The sequence below is a fragment of the Coloeus monedula genome (assembly GCF_965178545.1).
Source record: "Coloeus monedula genome assembly, chromosome: 15".
In the NCBI taxonomy this organism is placed as follows: Eukaryota; Metazoa; Chordata; class Aves; order Passeriformes; family Corvidae; genus Coloeus; species Coloeus monedula.
The window spans coordinates 17,039,761-17,056,672 of NC_138795.1; the positions used below are offsets into that span (position 1 = coordinate 17,039,761).

The window sequence follows — 16,912 nt, forward strand, 5'->3', positions numbered from 1 at the left end:
GCAAATGTTTTTTTATCACTCTGTTGTGTGTTAGTGTCACTTGTTCATGCTACAGCAGTTATGAGAGACAGGAGATGTGAGAATTCTGCTTCTTTTCAGAGTGTTCTGCAGACAAATATTCTTCTGTTATTGGTGTGATCGTAGTGCAATACCCTCCATGATATGTTTTTCCAAATGATGAGAACATCAGAAGGGAATCTGCCAGGTCAATATGGTTGGTGATAAGGCCAGAGGACCCCAGAATTTTACTTCTGATGGAGTACAATGCAATTTGAGCAGCTTCTGGTTAAAAAGATTTAGCTATGAAATGCCATTGCACCTGACCCGTACATTTCTGTAGGTTTCTAACTCAGGCATTGCTAGTTGTCAAAAGCTACCGTGTGTTGTCTGATCTTTTGCGGAACATCACATCTGTTACAATTGTCTGAGTGCAGGTGCAGTTCCCATAAACACCTAAGATGTTTGGTGCTGTAAAGATGAAGGTTTGCCTAGGTATATGTGTGCTCACCAAGCCAAACGTCTAGAGTAAAACTGCAAAACCACCTCCTAAGGTAGTCCACGAAGTGCTGTTCATGGCACAGTGGAGGACTCATTGATTTGTGAACGTCTATTAAAACTCAGGCCTCTTTTTGGTTCTAAGAGATCTCGAACTGGCTTTGCAATTTCCGATTTCAGCCCTTATGGTACAGACATGCAAAAGACGGAAATTTTGTGGCTGATAAAAGAGCAAATCTTATTCTCCTATCTTAGCATACACCAGTAAACCTTTGCTTTAGTTTGACTTACGTGTCAGATTAAATAGTGACAGCTAAATGAACACCAAGCAAGCGCTGCTGCGCTCGCTGTTTGCAATCGAGGAGAGACCCCAGACTTGGCGCAGCCGCCGAGCCCCGCGCAAAGCCGGGCCCCCTTAAGCGCGGCCATCCGGCGGCTGCAGTGGCGTCGCGGCGCCTCCGGGTGCCGCTGTTGGCCGCCAACGAGCGGTGCTGGAGCCGCCGCCGCCGCCGCGTCCTGCCCCCGCAGGCTGCTCGCTCGCCCGGCGCCGGCCAGAGCGGCAGCGGCACGGGCAGCAGCGGCGGCGGCGGCGGCGAGAGACGGCGCTGGGCGGGGAGCAGCGGCGTCCGAGGCGGGCAGAGCGGGCTCGCTGCGCTGCGGCGGCCCCTGCGCTGTGTGGCGAGAGCGGCTGGAAGGGAGGCAGGGCGGCGGCAGGAGGCAGGAGCGCGGCGAGCGCTGGCGAGAGAGAATGGCGGTGAGGCGGCGGCAGAGGCGCGCTGCGGGCTGTGGGCGAGCGCTGGTGGCCGCGGTGCTGCTGTGCCTGTGGTGCCGGGCGGCGGCGGAGCGGGTCCGCTACTCCATGGCCGAGGAGCTGGGCAGAGGCTCGCTCGTGGGGCCGCTGGCGCGGGACCTGGGGCTCAGCGCGGACGAGCTGCCGGCGCGCAAGCTGCAGGTGGCGTCTGCCGGCAGAAAGCAGCTGAAATACTTCACGGTGAATGAGGAAAACGGGAACCTGTACGTGAATGAGAGGCTGGACCGGGAGGAGATGTGCGGCGAGTCGGCGTCCTGCTCTGTCAGCTTCGAGGCGCTGGTGCAGAACCCTCTGAACATTTTCCACGTTGAAGTGTCCATCGAAGACGTGAACGACAACTCCCCGGCTTTCAGCAGTGCTGCTCTGGAGCTTGAGATCGGTGAATGGACGCTTCCCGGCGTTCGTTTTCCGCTAGAGATGGCCCGAGACGCTGACGTGGGCAGCAACTCGTTGCTGACTTACCAGCTCACCAGCAACCCTTCCTTCTCATTGTCAATGAAAGAAAAGCCGGGTGGCAAGAAGCAGCCGGAATTAGTCCTAGAGAGAGCATTGGACCGAGAGAAGCAGAGTTCCATTGATCTGGTGCTGACAGCAGTGGATGGTGGGGAACCGGCGAGGTCCGGGACTGTCCAGGTTCGCATTAACGTGACGGATGCAAATGACAACCCGCCCGTGTTTAGCAAAAGCCTATATGAGGCGCAAGTGGCGGAGAATCTCCCGGTGGGGTCGCTGGTGCTGCGGGTGCGGGCGACAGATGCGGATGTGGGCTCCAACGGGAAGGTCTCCTACTCCTTCGGCAACATCCCGGAAGACGTTCACTCATTGTTTGCTATCGACAGCGAGAGCGGTGAGGTCAGGACAGCGGGTCCTCTCGATTTCGAGGAGAAAAATAAATATGTTTTTGGCCTAAAGGCGACAGATGGGGGTGGGCTGACTGATCACTGCGAGGTGCAAATAGACATCACGGACGAGAACGACAATGCCCCTGAGATCACCATTCTGTCCCTCTCAAACCCCGTGCCCGAGGACGCGCCGGTCGGCACCGTGGTGGCCCTGCTGAACGTGAATGACCTGGACTCCGGTGAGAACGGTCAGGTGTCGTGCGAGCTGTCGGGCGAGGCTCCGCTGTCCATCGTGGCGTCTTCGGGAGGCTCGTACAAGGTGGTGACAGCGAGCGCGCTGGACCGCGAGGAGGAGTCCGAGCACCGCGTGACGGTGGTGGCCCGGGACCGGGGCAGGCCGGCGCTGTGGAGCAGCAGGGAGCTGGTGCTGGAGGTGTCGGACGTGAACGACAACGCGCCGGTGTTCGAGGAGGCGGCGTACAGCGCGTACGTGGCGGAGAACAACGCGGCGGGCGCGCTGGTGGTGCGCGTGCAGGCGCGGGACGCGGACGCGGGCGCCAACGGGCGCGTGAGCTACTGGCTGGCGGGCGGCAGCGCGGGCGCGGCGGCGCTGGTGTCGGTGGAGGCGCGGAGCGGCGCGCTGTACGCGCAGCGCTCCTTGGACTACGAGCAGTGCCGCGAGTTGGCGGTGGCGGTGCGGGCGCAGGACGGCGGCTCGCCGGCGCGCAGCTCCACGGCCACGGTGCGCGTGTTCGTGCTGGACCGCAACGACAACGCGCCGCGGGTGCTGTGGCCGGCGGCGGGGGCGGGTGGCGCGGCGGCGGGAGGCGTGGCCCCGGCGGCGGCGGCGCCGTTCGAGGTGGTGCCGCGCTCGGCCGAGGCCGGCTACCTGGTGGCCAAGGTGGTGGCGGTGGACGCGGACGCGGGGCGCAACGCGTGGCTGTCGTACGAGCTGGTGCAGGCGTCGGAGCCGGCGCTGTTCCGCGTGGGGCTGCACAGCGGCGAGGTGCGCACGGCGCGGGCCGTGTCCGAGAGGGACGCGGCCAAGCAGCGTGTGGTGGCCGTGGTGAAGGACCACGGGCAGCCGGCGCTGTCGGCCACGGCCACGCTGCACGTGGTGCTGGCCGAGAGCTTGCAGGAGGCGCTGCCGGAGCTGAGCGAGCGGGCGGCGGGCGCCGAGGCGGCGGCGGGCGAGCTGCAGTTCTACCTGGTGCTGGCGCTGGCGCTGCTGTCGGCGCTTTTGGTGCTGAGCGTGGCGCTGGCCGTGCTGGCGCGGCTGCGGCGGGCCGGGCCGCCCGCCGTGCTGCGCTGCCTGGGCGCGCAGCGCTTCTCGGTGGCCGGCGCCGCCTTCCCGGCCGACTTCTGCGAGGGCACCTTGCCCTACTCCTACAACCTGTGCGTGGCGGCGCCGGCGCGCGCCGTGCCCGAGGCCGCTTGGCCGCCGCCGCCGGTGCCCATCCTGTCTGCGGAGGAGCTTCTGGGCGGGGATTCCTGCGAGAAGCCGAGCCCGAACGGCTGCGTCGTGGCGGAAGAGCCGCCCGCCGATCCCGACGCACCGCAGGTCTGTAATGCTCGCCTACTTTTTTTTCCTGAGCCTTTACTAAGCGCGTGAGGCACTCTGTCCCTGGATTTCTGCTCCCTTTTGGGACGGCTTGTACAGGTCTGTGTTTCAACGAAGCCCTGAAAGAATCCTGTCCCGTGTATCTTAACAGACGGCAGTGCGAACGGACACTTCTGTTCTCAGGAGGTGTCACACCTGTAGGCTCCGTGGAATGCCTCTTTTCTTTCAGCTTCTGGTGCATAAAATCTTAGAGGAGTGGTGATGCTCTGAGTTACATTTTCCTGTCCTTCATTTTCCACTCAGAGCAGGTAGATTTAGATGGCAGCTTTTTCCTCATGACAGGTTGAGGTTTAGCTGAAGAGCTTTGTCTTCTAAATTAGTCTGAAATGGTGACGGTTTCTACCGATGAAGGCAGATTTTCGGTGTGTAGGACGAGATGCTCGAAGTTTCAGATTCTTGTTTCCTGACTTCACTTTCTCGATTCGCGCCGGGGTAACAGCTCTAGAAAAAACTGCGTTTATTTACTGCTCTTTTGGTGTTGCAGTGCAAAATGAAACATACATGTGGGTCACTGAATAAAGAAGTGACAGATAATTCCTTCATAATGAATTCTTCTCCCCTTTCCCGTGTGCCCCCTTTCTTTTGAGGGAAGTAGCTGTGTGAATTGCAGGTTTCAGTGAACAAATTAAATAAGCCTGGAATAAGTCCGTGTCACTGCCTGCCTCATTATTTGTCAGACGTGTAGGGGAGGGTTTTCCCTTCAGTTGTGCTGTCCAAAATTATTCACGTGTTTTTAGGTCTTTTTTTGGGGGCATAACGTACGTTCAGGTTCAGTGGTAAAATTTCGTCTACAAAGCTTGGGTTATCTGAAATGTTAGGAATTGCTTAAGTGTCAAGCATATCCTTACTCCATAAAATAAGATATACTAATTTTACATGATGGGCTCAGGAAAACGGAGTGAATATTTCTCCTTCCTGATGCATCTTTCCCGAAGCGAAGTACTGGGGCTTGGGTGGATGCTGAGTAATAAACCATTTGTTAATGGCGGTTGTCTACTGTACTTCAGAGGGAACATACGAGTGCTTCCCTAAAGAAAGTTCAGCTGTGTGCGACCTCATGCTTTGCTGGAAGGCGGCTGCAGAAATGACAGCTTTAGTCCAGCTGGACTGGACACTGCATCACCGTAAGGACTTTGCCGACCGCGGAAGTTGCCCGTGGGCAAGGCGGGATGGGCTGCGCTCGGCAGCGCTCGGTGCCTGCAGTGCCGGCAGGAGGCTGCGGGCGCCGCTGTTGACCGAGAGGAGCGAGAGGAAGCTCGGAGCGCTGCAGCCCCGCCCGCTGCGGACCCGCTCGCTCGGTTGTTCCCTGTCAGGCTCGGCGGCGGGCGGTCTGCGAGCGTCCCCGCGGTGCGGAGCAGTGCTACAACCAGACGGAAGGACCGGCGGCAGCAGCCGGGAGCTCTGAGCCGGGATCTGAGTTAAACAGGGAGACGGACCGGTAGTCGGAGGCGGGGAAAAGACGGCGGCGGTGCGGTGCCGCGGCGGAGATGTGCGCGGCGGGGAGGCGCTGGGGCCGGCGGCAGCGAGCTCTGCTCTGGGCCGTCCTGCTGGCAGCGTGGGAGGCGGCGTGGGGGCAGCTGCGCTACTCGGTGCCCGAGGAGATGCCCAAGGGCTCGTTCGTGGGCGACGTGGCCAAGGACCTGGGGCTGCAGCTGCCGGAGATCAGCGATCGCGGCGTCCGCATTGTGTCTGAAGGTAGGACGCAGTATTTCGCTGTGCACGGGAAGACGGGACATTTAGTGACGGCGGAGAGGATCGACAGAGAGCAGCTGTGCGAGAGCGTGCAGCAATGCGTGCTGCGCTGTGAGCTGATAGTGGAGGGGGAAATGAAGGTTTACCGAGTAGAAGTGGAAATCAGGGACATTAACGACAATGCCCCGAGCTTCCAGGAAATTGAGTTGGAAGAGAGAATGAGCGAGACGACAGCCCCGGGGTCGCGGTTTCCCCTGGCCGAGGCTCATGATCCAGACTCGGGCAGGAATTCCCTGCAGAGCTACGAGCTGAGTGGCGACGAGCACTTCTCGCTGGCCGTGCAGGCGGGCCCCGGCGGCGATCAGCGTCCCGAGCTGGTGCTGGCGAAGGCGCTGGACCGGGAGGAGGCGGCGTTTCACGAGCTGGTGCTGAGGGCGATTGACGGCGGCGATCCGGCACGGACGGGCACGGCTCGGATCCGTGTGACAGTGGTGGACGCGAACGACAACGCGCCCGTGTTCAGCCAGGCGGAGTACACGGTGCGTGTGCCCGAGGATGTGCCCGTGGGGTCCGTCCTCGTTACCGTCACGGCCACTGACGCCGACGAGGGGCTGAACGGACACGTGAAATATTCGTTAAAGAAAATAACAGAGAAAGGATCGAAAATGCTCCATTTGGACTCTGAGACTGGAGAGATCACGCTAATACAGGGCCTGGACTTCGAGGAAGGAGACTTGTATGAGCTGGAGGTACAGGGACGAGATGGCGGCGGCCTTTTCGACACTGCCAAAGTCGTGATCGCCGTGACAGACATAAACGATAATGCACCCGAAATTTCGTTGCGGTCAGCACTAAGTGAGATTTCTGAGGATGCGCCGTCGGGGACAGTGGTTGCCCTGATACACGTCCATGATCGGGACTCGGGGGCGAATGGCGAGGTGCGCTGCTCGCTTGACAGGGACGTCCCCTTCCGGCTGGAGAAGTCTTTTGAGAACTACTACCGCGTGGTGACAGCGAGAGAGCTGGACCGTGAGCAGGTGTCAGAGTACAACGTGACAGTGCGGGCGGCCGACGGCGGGTCGCCGGCGCTGCAGAGCAGCGCGGTGCTGGCGCTGCGGGTGCTGGACGTGAACGACAACGCGCCGGTGTTCGCGCAGGAGCGCTACAGCGCGCGGCTGGCGGAGAACAACGCGGCGGGCGCGCTGGTGCTGACGGTGCGCGCGACGGACGCGGACTGGGGGCAGAACGCGCGCGTGCGGTACCGGCTGTGGGAGGGGCGGGTGCGGGGCGCGCCGCTGTCGTCGTACGTGTCGGTGCAGGCGGAGACGGGCGCGCTGTACGCGCTGCGCTCCTTCGACTACGAGGAGGTGCGCGAGCTGGAGCTGTGGGTGCGTGCGGAGGACGGCGGCGCGCCGGCGCTGAGCAGCAACGTGTCGGTGCGGCTGCTGATCGTGGACGAGAACGACAACGCGCCGCAGGTGCTCTACCCGCCCGCGGCTCCGCCTGGGGCATCGGGCAAGGGGGGCTGGTCGGGCGTGGAGCTGGCGCCGCGCTCGTCGGAGCCCGGCGCGCTGGTGGCCAAGGTGGTGGCGGTGGACGCGGACGCGGGTCAGAACGCGTGGCTGTCGTACGAGCTGGCCAAGGCGACGGAGCCGGGGCTGTTCCGCGTGGGGCTGCACAGCGGCGAGGTGCGCACGGCGCGCTTGCCGCTGGCCCGCGACGCGGCGCGCCAGAGCCTGGTGGTGGTGGTGAAGGACCACGGGCGGCCGGCGCTGTCGGCCACGGCCACGCTGAGCGTGGTGCTGGCCGAGAGCGTGGCCGAGCTGCTGGCCGAGCTGGGCAGCGCGGCCGAGGCGGCGGCGCCGGGCGAGCCGGCCGGCAGCCTGACGCGCTGGCTCGTGCTGGCCGTGGCCGCCGTGTCCTGCCTGTTCGTCGCCTTCCTGCTGCTGCTGCTGGCGCTGCGCCTGCGCCGCTGGCGCCGCGAGCAGCTGCTGGCGGCCGACAGCGGCGTCTTGCGCGGCGTGCCGGTCTCGCACTTCGTGGGCATCGACGGCGTGCGCGCCTTCCTGCAGTCCTACTCGCACGAGGTGTCGCTCACGGCCGACTCGCGCAAGAGCCAGCTGCGCTTCTCGGGCGGCAGCTGCTGCGACACCCTGCCGGCCCGGCCGCCGCCCGACGAGCCCGCGCCGCTGCTCGGGCAGGAGGATATTGCCGGCTCCCGCCCCGCGGACCCCCCGTCACTCCCGGTGAGTTTCTCAATCCAGACTGCCTCCGTGACTCTTCCCTCTTCTTCTGTTCTATTCTTTCTCCCCCTGTTCTGTGTCCTGTGTAGGCAGGTTTGCTGAGAAGGACAGTAGAGCTTCGTTCTTTTACGTGCTGTGTTCTGGTGCCTCTTGCTGCGGGTTGGTGGAGGAGGGGTCCGTGTTCAGTCTTCCAGTTGCTTGAGGAGGCAGGTGTAGTGAGGCCGATGATGGCTCGAAGTTCCTGTGTGGCTTTGTGATTCAGCACAAACTGGTTTCTGAGCCCTGACAGGTGTAATACCCGTGTTTCTTTCAGCATTAATTCCTCTGAACGGATGTGTTATGTTTTTAGCAAAGTGTAGATTTCGTTCTTTGCTGGTTCAGGTGTCTTCCCAGCCTCAGAAGTGCTTGATTGAGGTGAGATTCTGTATATTGTCATCTCGACAGCTGTGTGTGTAGCTTTCCTGCTCATCGTTTGTACTCTTCTCAGCATTTATTTGTCTCTATGATACATGATGGGGGTTAGTAGGAAATATCTTTGCATTCGTCCGTGCCAGAAATTCCTTTGCGTTCATCCAATGCTGAAGAAGATGACAAGGCCCCTTACAGCGACTTGCTGTGGGCTGTTCCTTCTTGGCTGCCATGAGGAAGACGTGGGGCCTCTGCTTAGCCTTAAAAGTTGACGGGTGAGGCAGGAGAAGGGAGGCTGATCTTGGCTGGAGGTCCGTTCCTTGTGTTTTTATCCATCATCATTTCGTTTCTCCTTTTGTCCTCTGAGTAGACGTAATTCCTGTCAGCGTTACACATTCTCAACAGATGTGTTGCATTATATGCAAATGGAATTAATATTGTTTGCAGGGTCAGGTGTTTTCTGGACAGCACATGTGCAGGATCAGGTTGAAATTATTTTGAAACTGTACTTAGTGTCCCCGTGTGTAACACCCCTGGACGTTGATCCTGTTCTTCTCAGCCTTTCTGTGTCTCCATGAGAATGCAGAGATCATAGAAATGTTTTATAATTTGTCCACTCCTTGATCTTTGTGGTTCTGATGAAGGAATAAGCTGGGAAACGTGTTTCCTTGGTGATGTGTTTGCTTGCTATGAATGTGAAAGAAAAACCGTGAATGTTTTGGCAAGTCTTTAGTTACTGCGTGTAAAGGGATGCTGGAAGAAATGGCAGAGGTAGCTGAAGGTCTTGGTTAGGTGGTGGTGCATGTTGAAGAGAAATTGTAACAACGTGATTTTAGTATTTTCTCAAAGACCTTTGGCTAGAGGATGTGTTAAGCAATCTGATTTCAGAGCACGGGGAGGTTCTTCATGTGTATTTGCAGGTTGCCATGATGATTTAACCAATCACTTAATTAGGGACTTATGGCTAATGTCACCATATGTCCTTTGGGAAGAGGAAACTGTGTATTCATTCCTTCCTTCAGACGGGAATTATGTACTTATCATGAGTGACATTATCTAGAAGAGTAAGTTGTGATCCCTACTTTTCTGCAGATGTTAAGTTCGTGCCTCCCTCATTGTTATGATCTGAAGTTTGGCCGCTGTATCAGATAATGTGTGGAGGATTAGATCTATTACATTTATCTGACTGTCACACACATGCTTTTATTTGTCGCAGCTATAAAGACTTTCAGAGGTGTGTTTCCTTAAGATGTCACCCGCAGAAATGCTCTTACATGTCACATGCACGTGGTGTGAAATCAAATATTAGCCCCCCTAAAGAGAAGTTGTCTATGCAAATTTTCTATAGGTGTAGTCCATCTGCAAATGGTGAGGACCGGAATGAGAATTATGTGAAGTGTGAAGGCTTTGAGGAGAATTGTGGAGTTCGAGTGTGTGAGAAGTTCTGGTGGAGACAAGGCGTGTGTTTTGTTGACTCCCAGTGTTTACTGATAACCTTGTGAAAATGAGTCTAAAGATGTCTTAATTTTGACATCACACTTCTCAGAATCCGACTGAGCAAGCTGTGGGTTCATCAGTCTACTTTCCTATTGCAAGATATTTCCTATTAGTGGCAGTTATTGAGCATTCATGTAAACTTCAAAGTTTGAGAATCATGTCTCTGCCAAGTTAGCCATGTGCTGAAGTAGGATGATGGTTTCTTTGAGCTGGTACTGTGATGACTGGGTTATTTTCATCACTTATGTGCTTGAGAGTATTTTGTTTTTCTTAGCAATGTACATTTCCAACGGGCATTGGTATTGTGATCATTCTCACATAATGGTAAGTTGTGTGTGCTGCTTTTCTTTCAGTGGTGTCTGACTGAAAAGGTAATTTTCTTTCACAGAATTCACAGAATGTCTAGGTTGGAAGAGACCTTCAAGATCATCGAGTCCAACCCGTGCCCTAGCACCTCAACTAGATCATGGCATCGAGTCTTTTTTTAAACACATCCAGGGATGGTGATTCCACCATCTCCTCAGGCAGTCCATTCCAGCACTTTATCACCCTTTCTGTAGAAACCTTTTTCCTACTATCCAGCTTATATTTCCCTTGACGCAGCTTGAGACTGTGCCCTCTCGTTCTGTCAGTTGCCGCCTGGTGAAAGAGGTCAACCCCCACCTGACTACAGCCACCCTTCAGGAAGTTGTAGAGAGGTCACCTCTGAGTCTCCTTTTCTCCAGGCTAAAAAACCCCAGCTCCCTCAGTCGTTCCTCACAGGGCTTGTGTTCCAGGCCCTTCACCAGCCTCGTTGCCCCTCTCTGAACACGCTCAAGCGCCTCAATGTCCTTCCTGAACTGAGGGGCCCAGAACTGGACACAGCACTTGAGTTGTGGCCTCACCAGTGCCGAATACAGGGGAAGAATGACCTCCCTGCTTCTGCTGGCCACACTATTCCTGATACAGGCCAGGTGCCATTGGCCGTTTTGGCCACCAGGGCACACTGCTGGCTCATGTTCAGCTGGCTGTCGACCAGCACCCCCAGGTCCCTTTCTGCCTGGGCACTGTCCAGCCACACTGTCCCCAGCCTATAACATTGCAGGGGATTTTTGTGGCCAAAATGCAGTACCCGGCACTTGGACTTATTAAACTTCATCCTGTTGGACTCTGCCCATCTATCCAACCGTTCCAAGTCTCTCTGCAGAGCCCTCCTACCTTCCATCAGATGGACACATGCTCCCAGCTTAGTGTCGTCTGCAAATTTACTAATGAAGGACTCAATTCCCTCATCCGTGTCGTCAATAAAAATATTGAACAGAACTGGCCTCAGCACAGACCCCTGAGGGACACCACTGGTCACTGCTCACCAGCTGGATGCAGCTCTGTTCACCAGCACTCTCTGGGCCCGGCCATCCAGCCAGTTCCTAACCCAGCAAAGAGTGCTCCTGTCCAAGCTGTGGGCTGCCAGCTTTTCCAGGAGTTTACTGTGGGAGACAGTGTCAAAGGCCTTGCTGGAGCCCAAAGAGACAACATCCACAGCCCTTCCCGCATTCACCAGGCAGGTCACCTGGTCTTAAACGGAGATCAGGTTGGTCAAACACGACCTACCCCTCCTAAACCCACGCGGGCTGGGTCTGACACCCTGGCCGTCCTGTAAATTCTGTGTGATGACATTCAGTACAAGCTGTCCCATTACCTTCCCGGGTACTGAGGTCAGGCTGACTGGCCTACAGTTACCAGGTTCCTCCTTCCTACCCTTTTTGTAAATGGGCATCACACTGGCCAGCTTCCAGTCAGCTGGAACCTCACCAGTGAGCCAGGACTGTTGGTAAATGATGCAGAGTGGCTTTGCAAGCTCATCTGCCAGCTCCCTCATCACCCTGGCATGGATCTCATCTGGTCCCATAGATTTATGAATATCCAAGCATCCCAGCAGTTCTCTGACTGCCTCCTCCTGGATAACAGGGGGACCATTCTGTCCACTGACACCATCAACCAACCCAAGAGGACAGTCCTGAGGAAAAGCCATCTTTCCGCTAAAGACTGAGGCAAAGAAAGCGTTAAGGACTTCTGCCTTCTCCTCATCTGCAGATACTAAGTTCCCTCCCTCATCCAATAAAGAACAGAGGTTGGTCTTACCCTTCCTTTTACCATTAATATGTTTGTAAAAACATTTTTTATTATCCTTTACAGAAGTCGCCATCTTAAGTTCAAGCTGACCTTTGGCCTCCCTAATTATTTTCCTACATGCTCTAGCAGCCCTCTTAAATACTTCTGAGAGACCTGGCCCTCCTTCCAAAGACGATACATCCTTTTTTTATTCCTAAGTTCCTCCAAAACCTTCTTGCCCATCCAAGGCTGGATGTTTACCTCGTCGACTCATCTTTCGGCACACAGGGACAGTCTGTTCCTGTGCCCTCAAGATCCCTGTTTTGAAGCATGTCCACCCTTCCTGAACTCCTATGTTTTTAAGGGCTGCTTCCCAAGGAATTCTCTGAATAAGTCTCCTAAATAGGCCAAAGTCTGCCCTCCGGAAGTTCAGTGTAAGAGTCTTATTGATGCTCCTGTTGATGTCACCAATTATCGAGAACTCTATTATTTCGTGATCACTCTGCCCCAAGCGGCCTCCAACCACCACATCTCCCACCAGCCTTTCTCTATTTGCAAACAACAAGTCTAACATAGTCCCTCCCCTGCTAGGCTCACCCACCAGTTGCGACAAAAAGTTGTCAATACATTCTAAACATTTCCTGGACTGCTTCTTATCTGCTGTATTAAGTTCCCAGCAGATGTCTGGCAGGTTGAAGTCACCTACAAGAACAAGGGCTGATGATCCTGAAACATTATCTAGTTGCTTATAAAATAAGTTCTCCACCTCTTCTTCCTGGTTGGGTGGACAATAACAGACTCCCAGTAGGATGTCAGCCTTGTTGGCCTTCCCCTTAATTCTTACCCATAGGCATTCAACTTCATTAGTTTCAATACCTATGGCATCAAAAGCCTCCTCAATATAAAGGACCATCCCTCCTCCTCTTCTCCCTTTCCTCTCTCTTCTGAAGAGCTTGTAACCACCCAATGCAGTGCTCCAGCTATGTGAGTCATCCCACCACGTTTCAGTGATGGTGACTGCATCGTAGCTTTGCTGCATAAAATAGCTTCTTGTTGAGTAATGTTTGTGTAGGGCGAAAAAATCTCTCTGTGCAGAGGCATAGGAGATGAAAAAGTTTGCTGTGGTTTAATTTGAAAAGTCCAAAAGATGTAAAGGTGGTGTAAAAGTTCATACTTAGAATGCAGAGTGAATAGGCTGAGAGATGGCATTTGAACCAGGAAAGTAGGTACGGCAAAGTGGTTTTGTTGGGTCAGTGGTTAGATTTCAAGTCTGCTGTCCAGGCCTGCGCCATTTCCCCCCTGTAATCCTGGTTTCCCTTTTCTGAAAGATAATGACAGCCATCCAGCACTAATGCAGCATGTTGGGTGTGTAGAATGCTTTATAATTCCTGTGCAAAACATGTTTTATTTGGTTCAATGAAAGACTCAAAGTGGCTTTGCATTTACCCATTGTCAGCCCCTCAAATATGGAGATGCCGAAGAATGAAATTACGTGAATCAGAAACAAAATACTAAGTGTTATTCAGCTATTTTAGCATGGAGCTATATAACATTTCCTCTTGGCTGATATCTTTCTCAGATTAAATGTTATAAGATACCTGACCGAGTAGTATAAAGCTCCCAAAGTCGTCCGTTTCTGTCATAATAGTTTATTGCTCCTATAGTTGTATCATGATTTTATTAAGAGCAGATGAGTTCCTTTCCTTATTGCTCTGCCACGAATTCTTGCGTGTGAGGAGTCAGTGTGATTAAGGAGATGACCTAAAGGCGCCTGACAGAGCACCTCAGTAAAAACGACCTAGAGTCACACCAAGCAAGAGCTGCTGCGCTCGCTGTTTGCAATTGAGGAGAGACCCCAGACTTGGCGCAGCCGCCGAGCCCCGCGCAAAGCCGGGCCCCCTTGAGCGCGGCCATCCGGCGGCTGCAGTGGCGTCGCGGCGCCTCCGGGTGCCGCTGTTGGCCGCCAACGAGCGGTGCTGGAGCCGCCGCCGCCGCCGCGTCCTGCCCCCGCAGGCTGCTCGCTCGCCCGGCGCCGGCCAGAGCGGCAGCGGCACGGGCAGCAGCGGCGGCGGCGGCGGCGAGAGACGGCGCTGGGCGGGGAGCAGCGGCGTCCGAGGCGGGCAGAGCGGGCTCGCTGCGCTGCGGCGGCCCCTGCGCTGTGTGGCGAGAGCGGCTGGAAGGGAGGCAGGGCGGCGGCAGGAGGCAGGAGCGCGGCGAGCGCTGGCGAGAGAGAATGGCGGTGAGGCGGCGGCAGAGGCGCGCTGCGGGCTGTGGGCGAGCGCTGGTGGCCGCGGTGCTGCTGTGCCTGTGGTGCCGGGCGGCGGCGGAGCGGGTCCGCTACTCCATGGCCGAGGAGCTGGGCCGAGGCTCGCTCGTGGGGCCGCTGGCGCGGGACCTGGGGCTCAGCGCGGACGAGCTGCCGGCGCGCAAGCTGCAGGTGGCGTCTGCCGGCAAAAAGCAGCTGAAATACTTCACGGTGAATGAGGAAAACGGGAACCTGTACGTGAATGAGAGGCTGGATCGGGAGGAGATGTGCGGCGAGTCGGCGTCCTGCTCTGTCAGCTTCGAGGCGCTGGTGCACAATCCGCTGAACGTTTTCCACATTGAAGTGGACATTGAGGACGTGAACGACAACTCCCCGGCTTTCAGCAAAGCTGCTCTGGACCTCGAGATTGGTGAATGGGTCAGTCCCGGGACTCGTTTTCCCCTGGAAATGGCCCATGACGCAGACGTGGGAAGGAACTCGCTGCTGACTTACCAGCTCACCAGCAACCCGTCTTTCTCTCTGGTCATGAAGGAGAGCCCTGACGGAAGCAATCAGCCAGAATTAGTTCTGGAGAGAGCGTTGGACAGGGAGAAACAGAGCTCCTTTGAAATGGTGCTTACAGCTGTGGATGCTGGGGATCCAGTTCGATCCGGAACTATCAAGATTCGGATCAATGTGACAGACGCCAATGACAACCCACCCGTGTTCGCGCAGGACCAGTACCGTGCGAGATTGCGAGAGGATGCCCCCCTGGGATCGAGAGTGTTAAACGTCTCTGCTTCCGACGCTGACACCGGCAACAATGCTCGCATCACCTACGGCTTCGGGAAAATGCCTGCCAAGGTACTTCAGAGATTCATGGTGGACACGGAGAGCGGGATGATCACCCTGAAGGAGGTTTTGGACTTCGAGGACACGAGAGGCTACACATTACTGGTGGAAGCGAGGGACGGAGGTGGTCTGGTGGCACAGTGCAAGGTGGTGGTGGAGGTGCTGGACGTGAATGACAACCCACCTGAGATCACCGTTCTGTCGCTGTCGAGCCCTGTGCCCGAGGACGCGCCGGTCGGCACCGTGGTGGCCCTGCTGAACGTGAACGACCCGGACTCCGGCGAGAACGGTCAGGTGTCGTGTGAGCTGTCGGGCGAGGCGCCTCTGTCGATCGTGGCGTCTTCGGGCGGCTCGTACAAGGTGGTGACGGCGAGCGCGCTGGACCGCGAGGAGGAGTCCGAGCACCGCGTGACGGTGGTGGCCCGGGACCGGGGCAGGCCGGCGCTGTGGAGCAGCAGGGAGCTGGTGCTGGAGGTGTCGGACGTGAACGACAACGCGCCGGTGTTCGAGGAGGCGGCGTACAGCGCGTACGTGGCGGAGAACAACGCGGCGGGCGCGCTGGTGGTGCGCGTGCAGGCGCGGGACGCGGACGCGGGCGCCAACGGGCGCGTGAGCTACTGGCTGGCGGGCGGCAGCGCGGGCGCGGCGGCGCTGGTGTCGGTGGAGGCGCGGAGCGGCGCGCTGTACGCGCAGCGCTCCTTGGACTACGAGCAGTGCCGCGAGTTGGCGGTGGCGGTGCGGGCGCAGGACGGCGGCTCGCCGGCGCGCAGCTCCACGGCCACGGTGCGCGTGTTCGTGCTGGACCGCAACGACAACGCGCCGCGGGTGCTGTGGCCGGCGGCGGGGGCGGGTGGCGCGGCGGCGGGAGGCGTGGCCCCGGCGGCGGCGGCGCCGTTCGAGGTGGTGCCGCGCTCGGCCGAGGCCGGCTACCTGGTGGCCAAGGTGGTGGCGGTGGACGCGGACGCGGGGCGCAACGCGTGGCTGTCGTACGAGCTGGTGCAGGCGTCGGAGCCGGCGCTGTTCCGCGTGGGGCTGCACAGCGGCGAGGTGCGCACGGCGCGGGCCGTGTCCGAGAGGGACGCGGCCAAGCAGCGTGTGGTGGCCGTGGTGAAGGACCACGGGCAGCCGGCGCTGTCGGCCACGGCCACGCTGCACGTGGTGCTGGCCGAGAGCTTGCAGGAGGCGCTGCCGGAGCTGAGCGAGCGGGCGGCGGGCGCCGAGGCGGCGGCGGGCGAGCTGCAGTTCTACCTGGTGCTGGCGCTGGCGCTGCTGTCGGCGCTTTTGGTGCTGAGCGTGGCGCTGGCCGTGCTGGCGCGGCTGCGGCGGGCCGGGCCGCCCGCCGTGCTGCGCTGCCTGGGCGCGCAGCGCTTCTCGGTGGCCGGCGCCGCCTTCCCGGCCGACTTCTGCGAGGGCACCTTGCCCTACTCCTACAACCTGTGCGTGGCGGCGCCGGCGCGCGCCGTGCCCGAGGCCGCTTGGCCGCCGCCGCCGGTGCCCATCCTGTCTGCGGAGGAGCTTCTGGGCGGGGATTCCTGCGAGAAGCCGAGCCCGAGCAGCAGCAGCGCCGCCGTCGCGGGAGAGCGGTCCGCCGACCCGGACACACCGCAGGTGTGTAAGTCCGCGGCCTCTTTCTCTGTGAACCTTTACTGAACGGCGTGCTGGAGGCAGTAGGCTCAAGAGGGTTTTTTTTTTTTTTTACTTTCTGGATCTTTAAGTGCCCATCTGTGCTTTCCATGAACGCATTAAATAGTTCCACATCTAGGCTTTGTTTCTCCTTCTAGCCTTCAGAAATGGCAGTTAGAACCTCATCAGGTTTAAGACATGTATGCTCATCTGGAAGTTCTTACAGTTCTACTTCCGGTGCATAAAATGTATGTAGAGCTCTGAAGCTCTTTTCTTTAATTTCATATTCTGGCTCAGATTAATGATTTTCCCTAGGTAAAATACATGTTTTAAATTGCTTTGTGATGCTAAGACAGAGGCGGATCCTTATTCCGTAGAATGAGATGTAGATGACGAGCTTGGCTTGCAGAGTTTTCCTTCCCGGTAGTTTTATCTGTTAGCTGTGTTTTTCAACTTCAAATTGGTGGACAAAACCCCTTAATGTTGTTTCGG

The 16,912-nt window shown here is 57.5% G+C and overlaps 3 protein-coding genes across 6 annotated transcripts in view; all 3 read left to right on the forward strand.

Annotated features, from left to right (window-relative positions):
* The window catches only part of LOC309578480 (protocadherin gamma-C5-like), a gene marked incomplete at its 5' end in the record, with an annotated part of 214,695 nt that overhangs the window by 138,868 nt on the left and 58,915 nt on the right, over positions 1-16,912 (forward strand). The window contains one exon of one of the 4 annotated variants that reach the window (XM_082291162.1): positions 5,242-7,707. The exons of the other annotated variants lie outside the window; for them this stretch is intronic. Within the exon in view, the coding sequence (XP_082147288.1) occupies positions 5,257-7,707 (2,451 nt within the window). Of the gene's footprint in view, positions 1-5,241; positions 7,708-16,912 lie in introns of those variants that run through there. 4 annotated transcript variants of the gene reach the window in all.
* LOC309578647 (protocadherin gamma-B5-like) lies at positions 1,244-3,760 on the forward strand (the record flags this gene model as incomplete). Its single annotated transcript, XM_082291411.1, has 1 exon — positions 1,244-3,760. One exon carries the CDS (start codon positions 1,244-1,246, stop codon positions 3,758-3,760), a length of 2,517 nt encoding a protein of 838 aa, XP_082147537.1.
* On the forward strand, positions 13,934-16,447 carry LOC309578648 (protocadherin gamma-B5-like; the record flags this gene model as incomplete). The annotated part of the gene is made up of 1 exon (XM_082291412.1): positions 13,934-16,447. The coding sequence occupies one exon, from the start codon at positions 13,934-13,936 to the stop codon at positions 16,445-16,447; it is 2,514 nt and encodes an 837-aa protein (XP_082147538.1).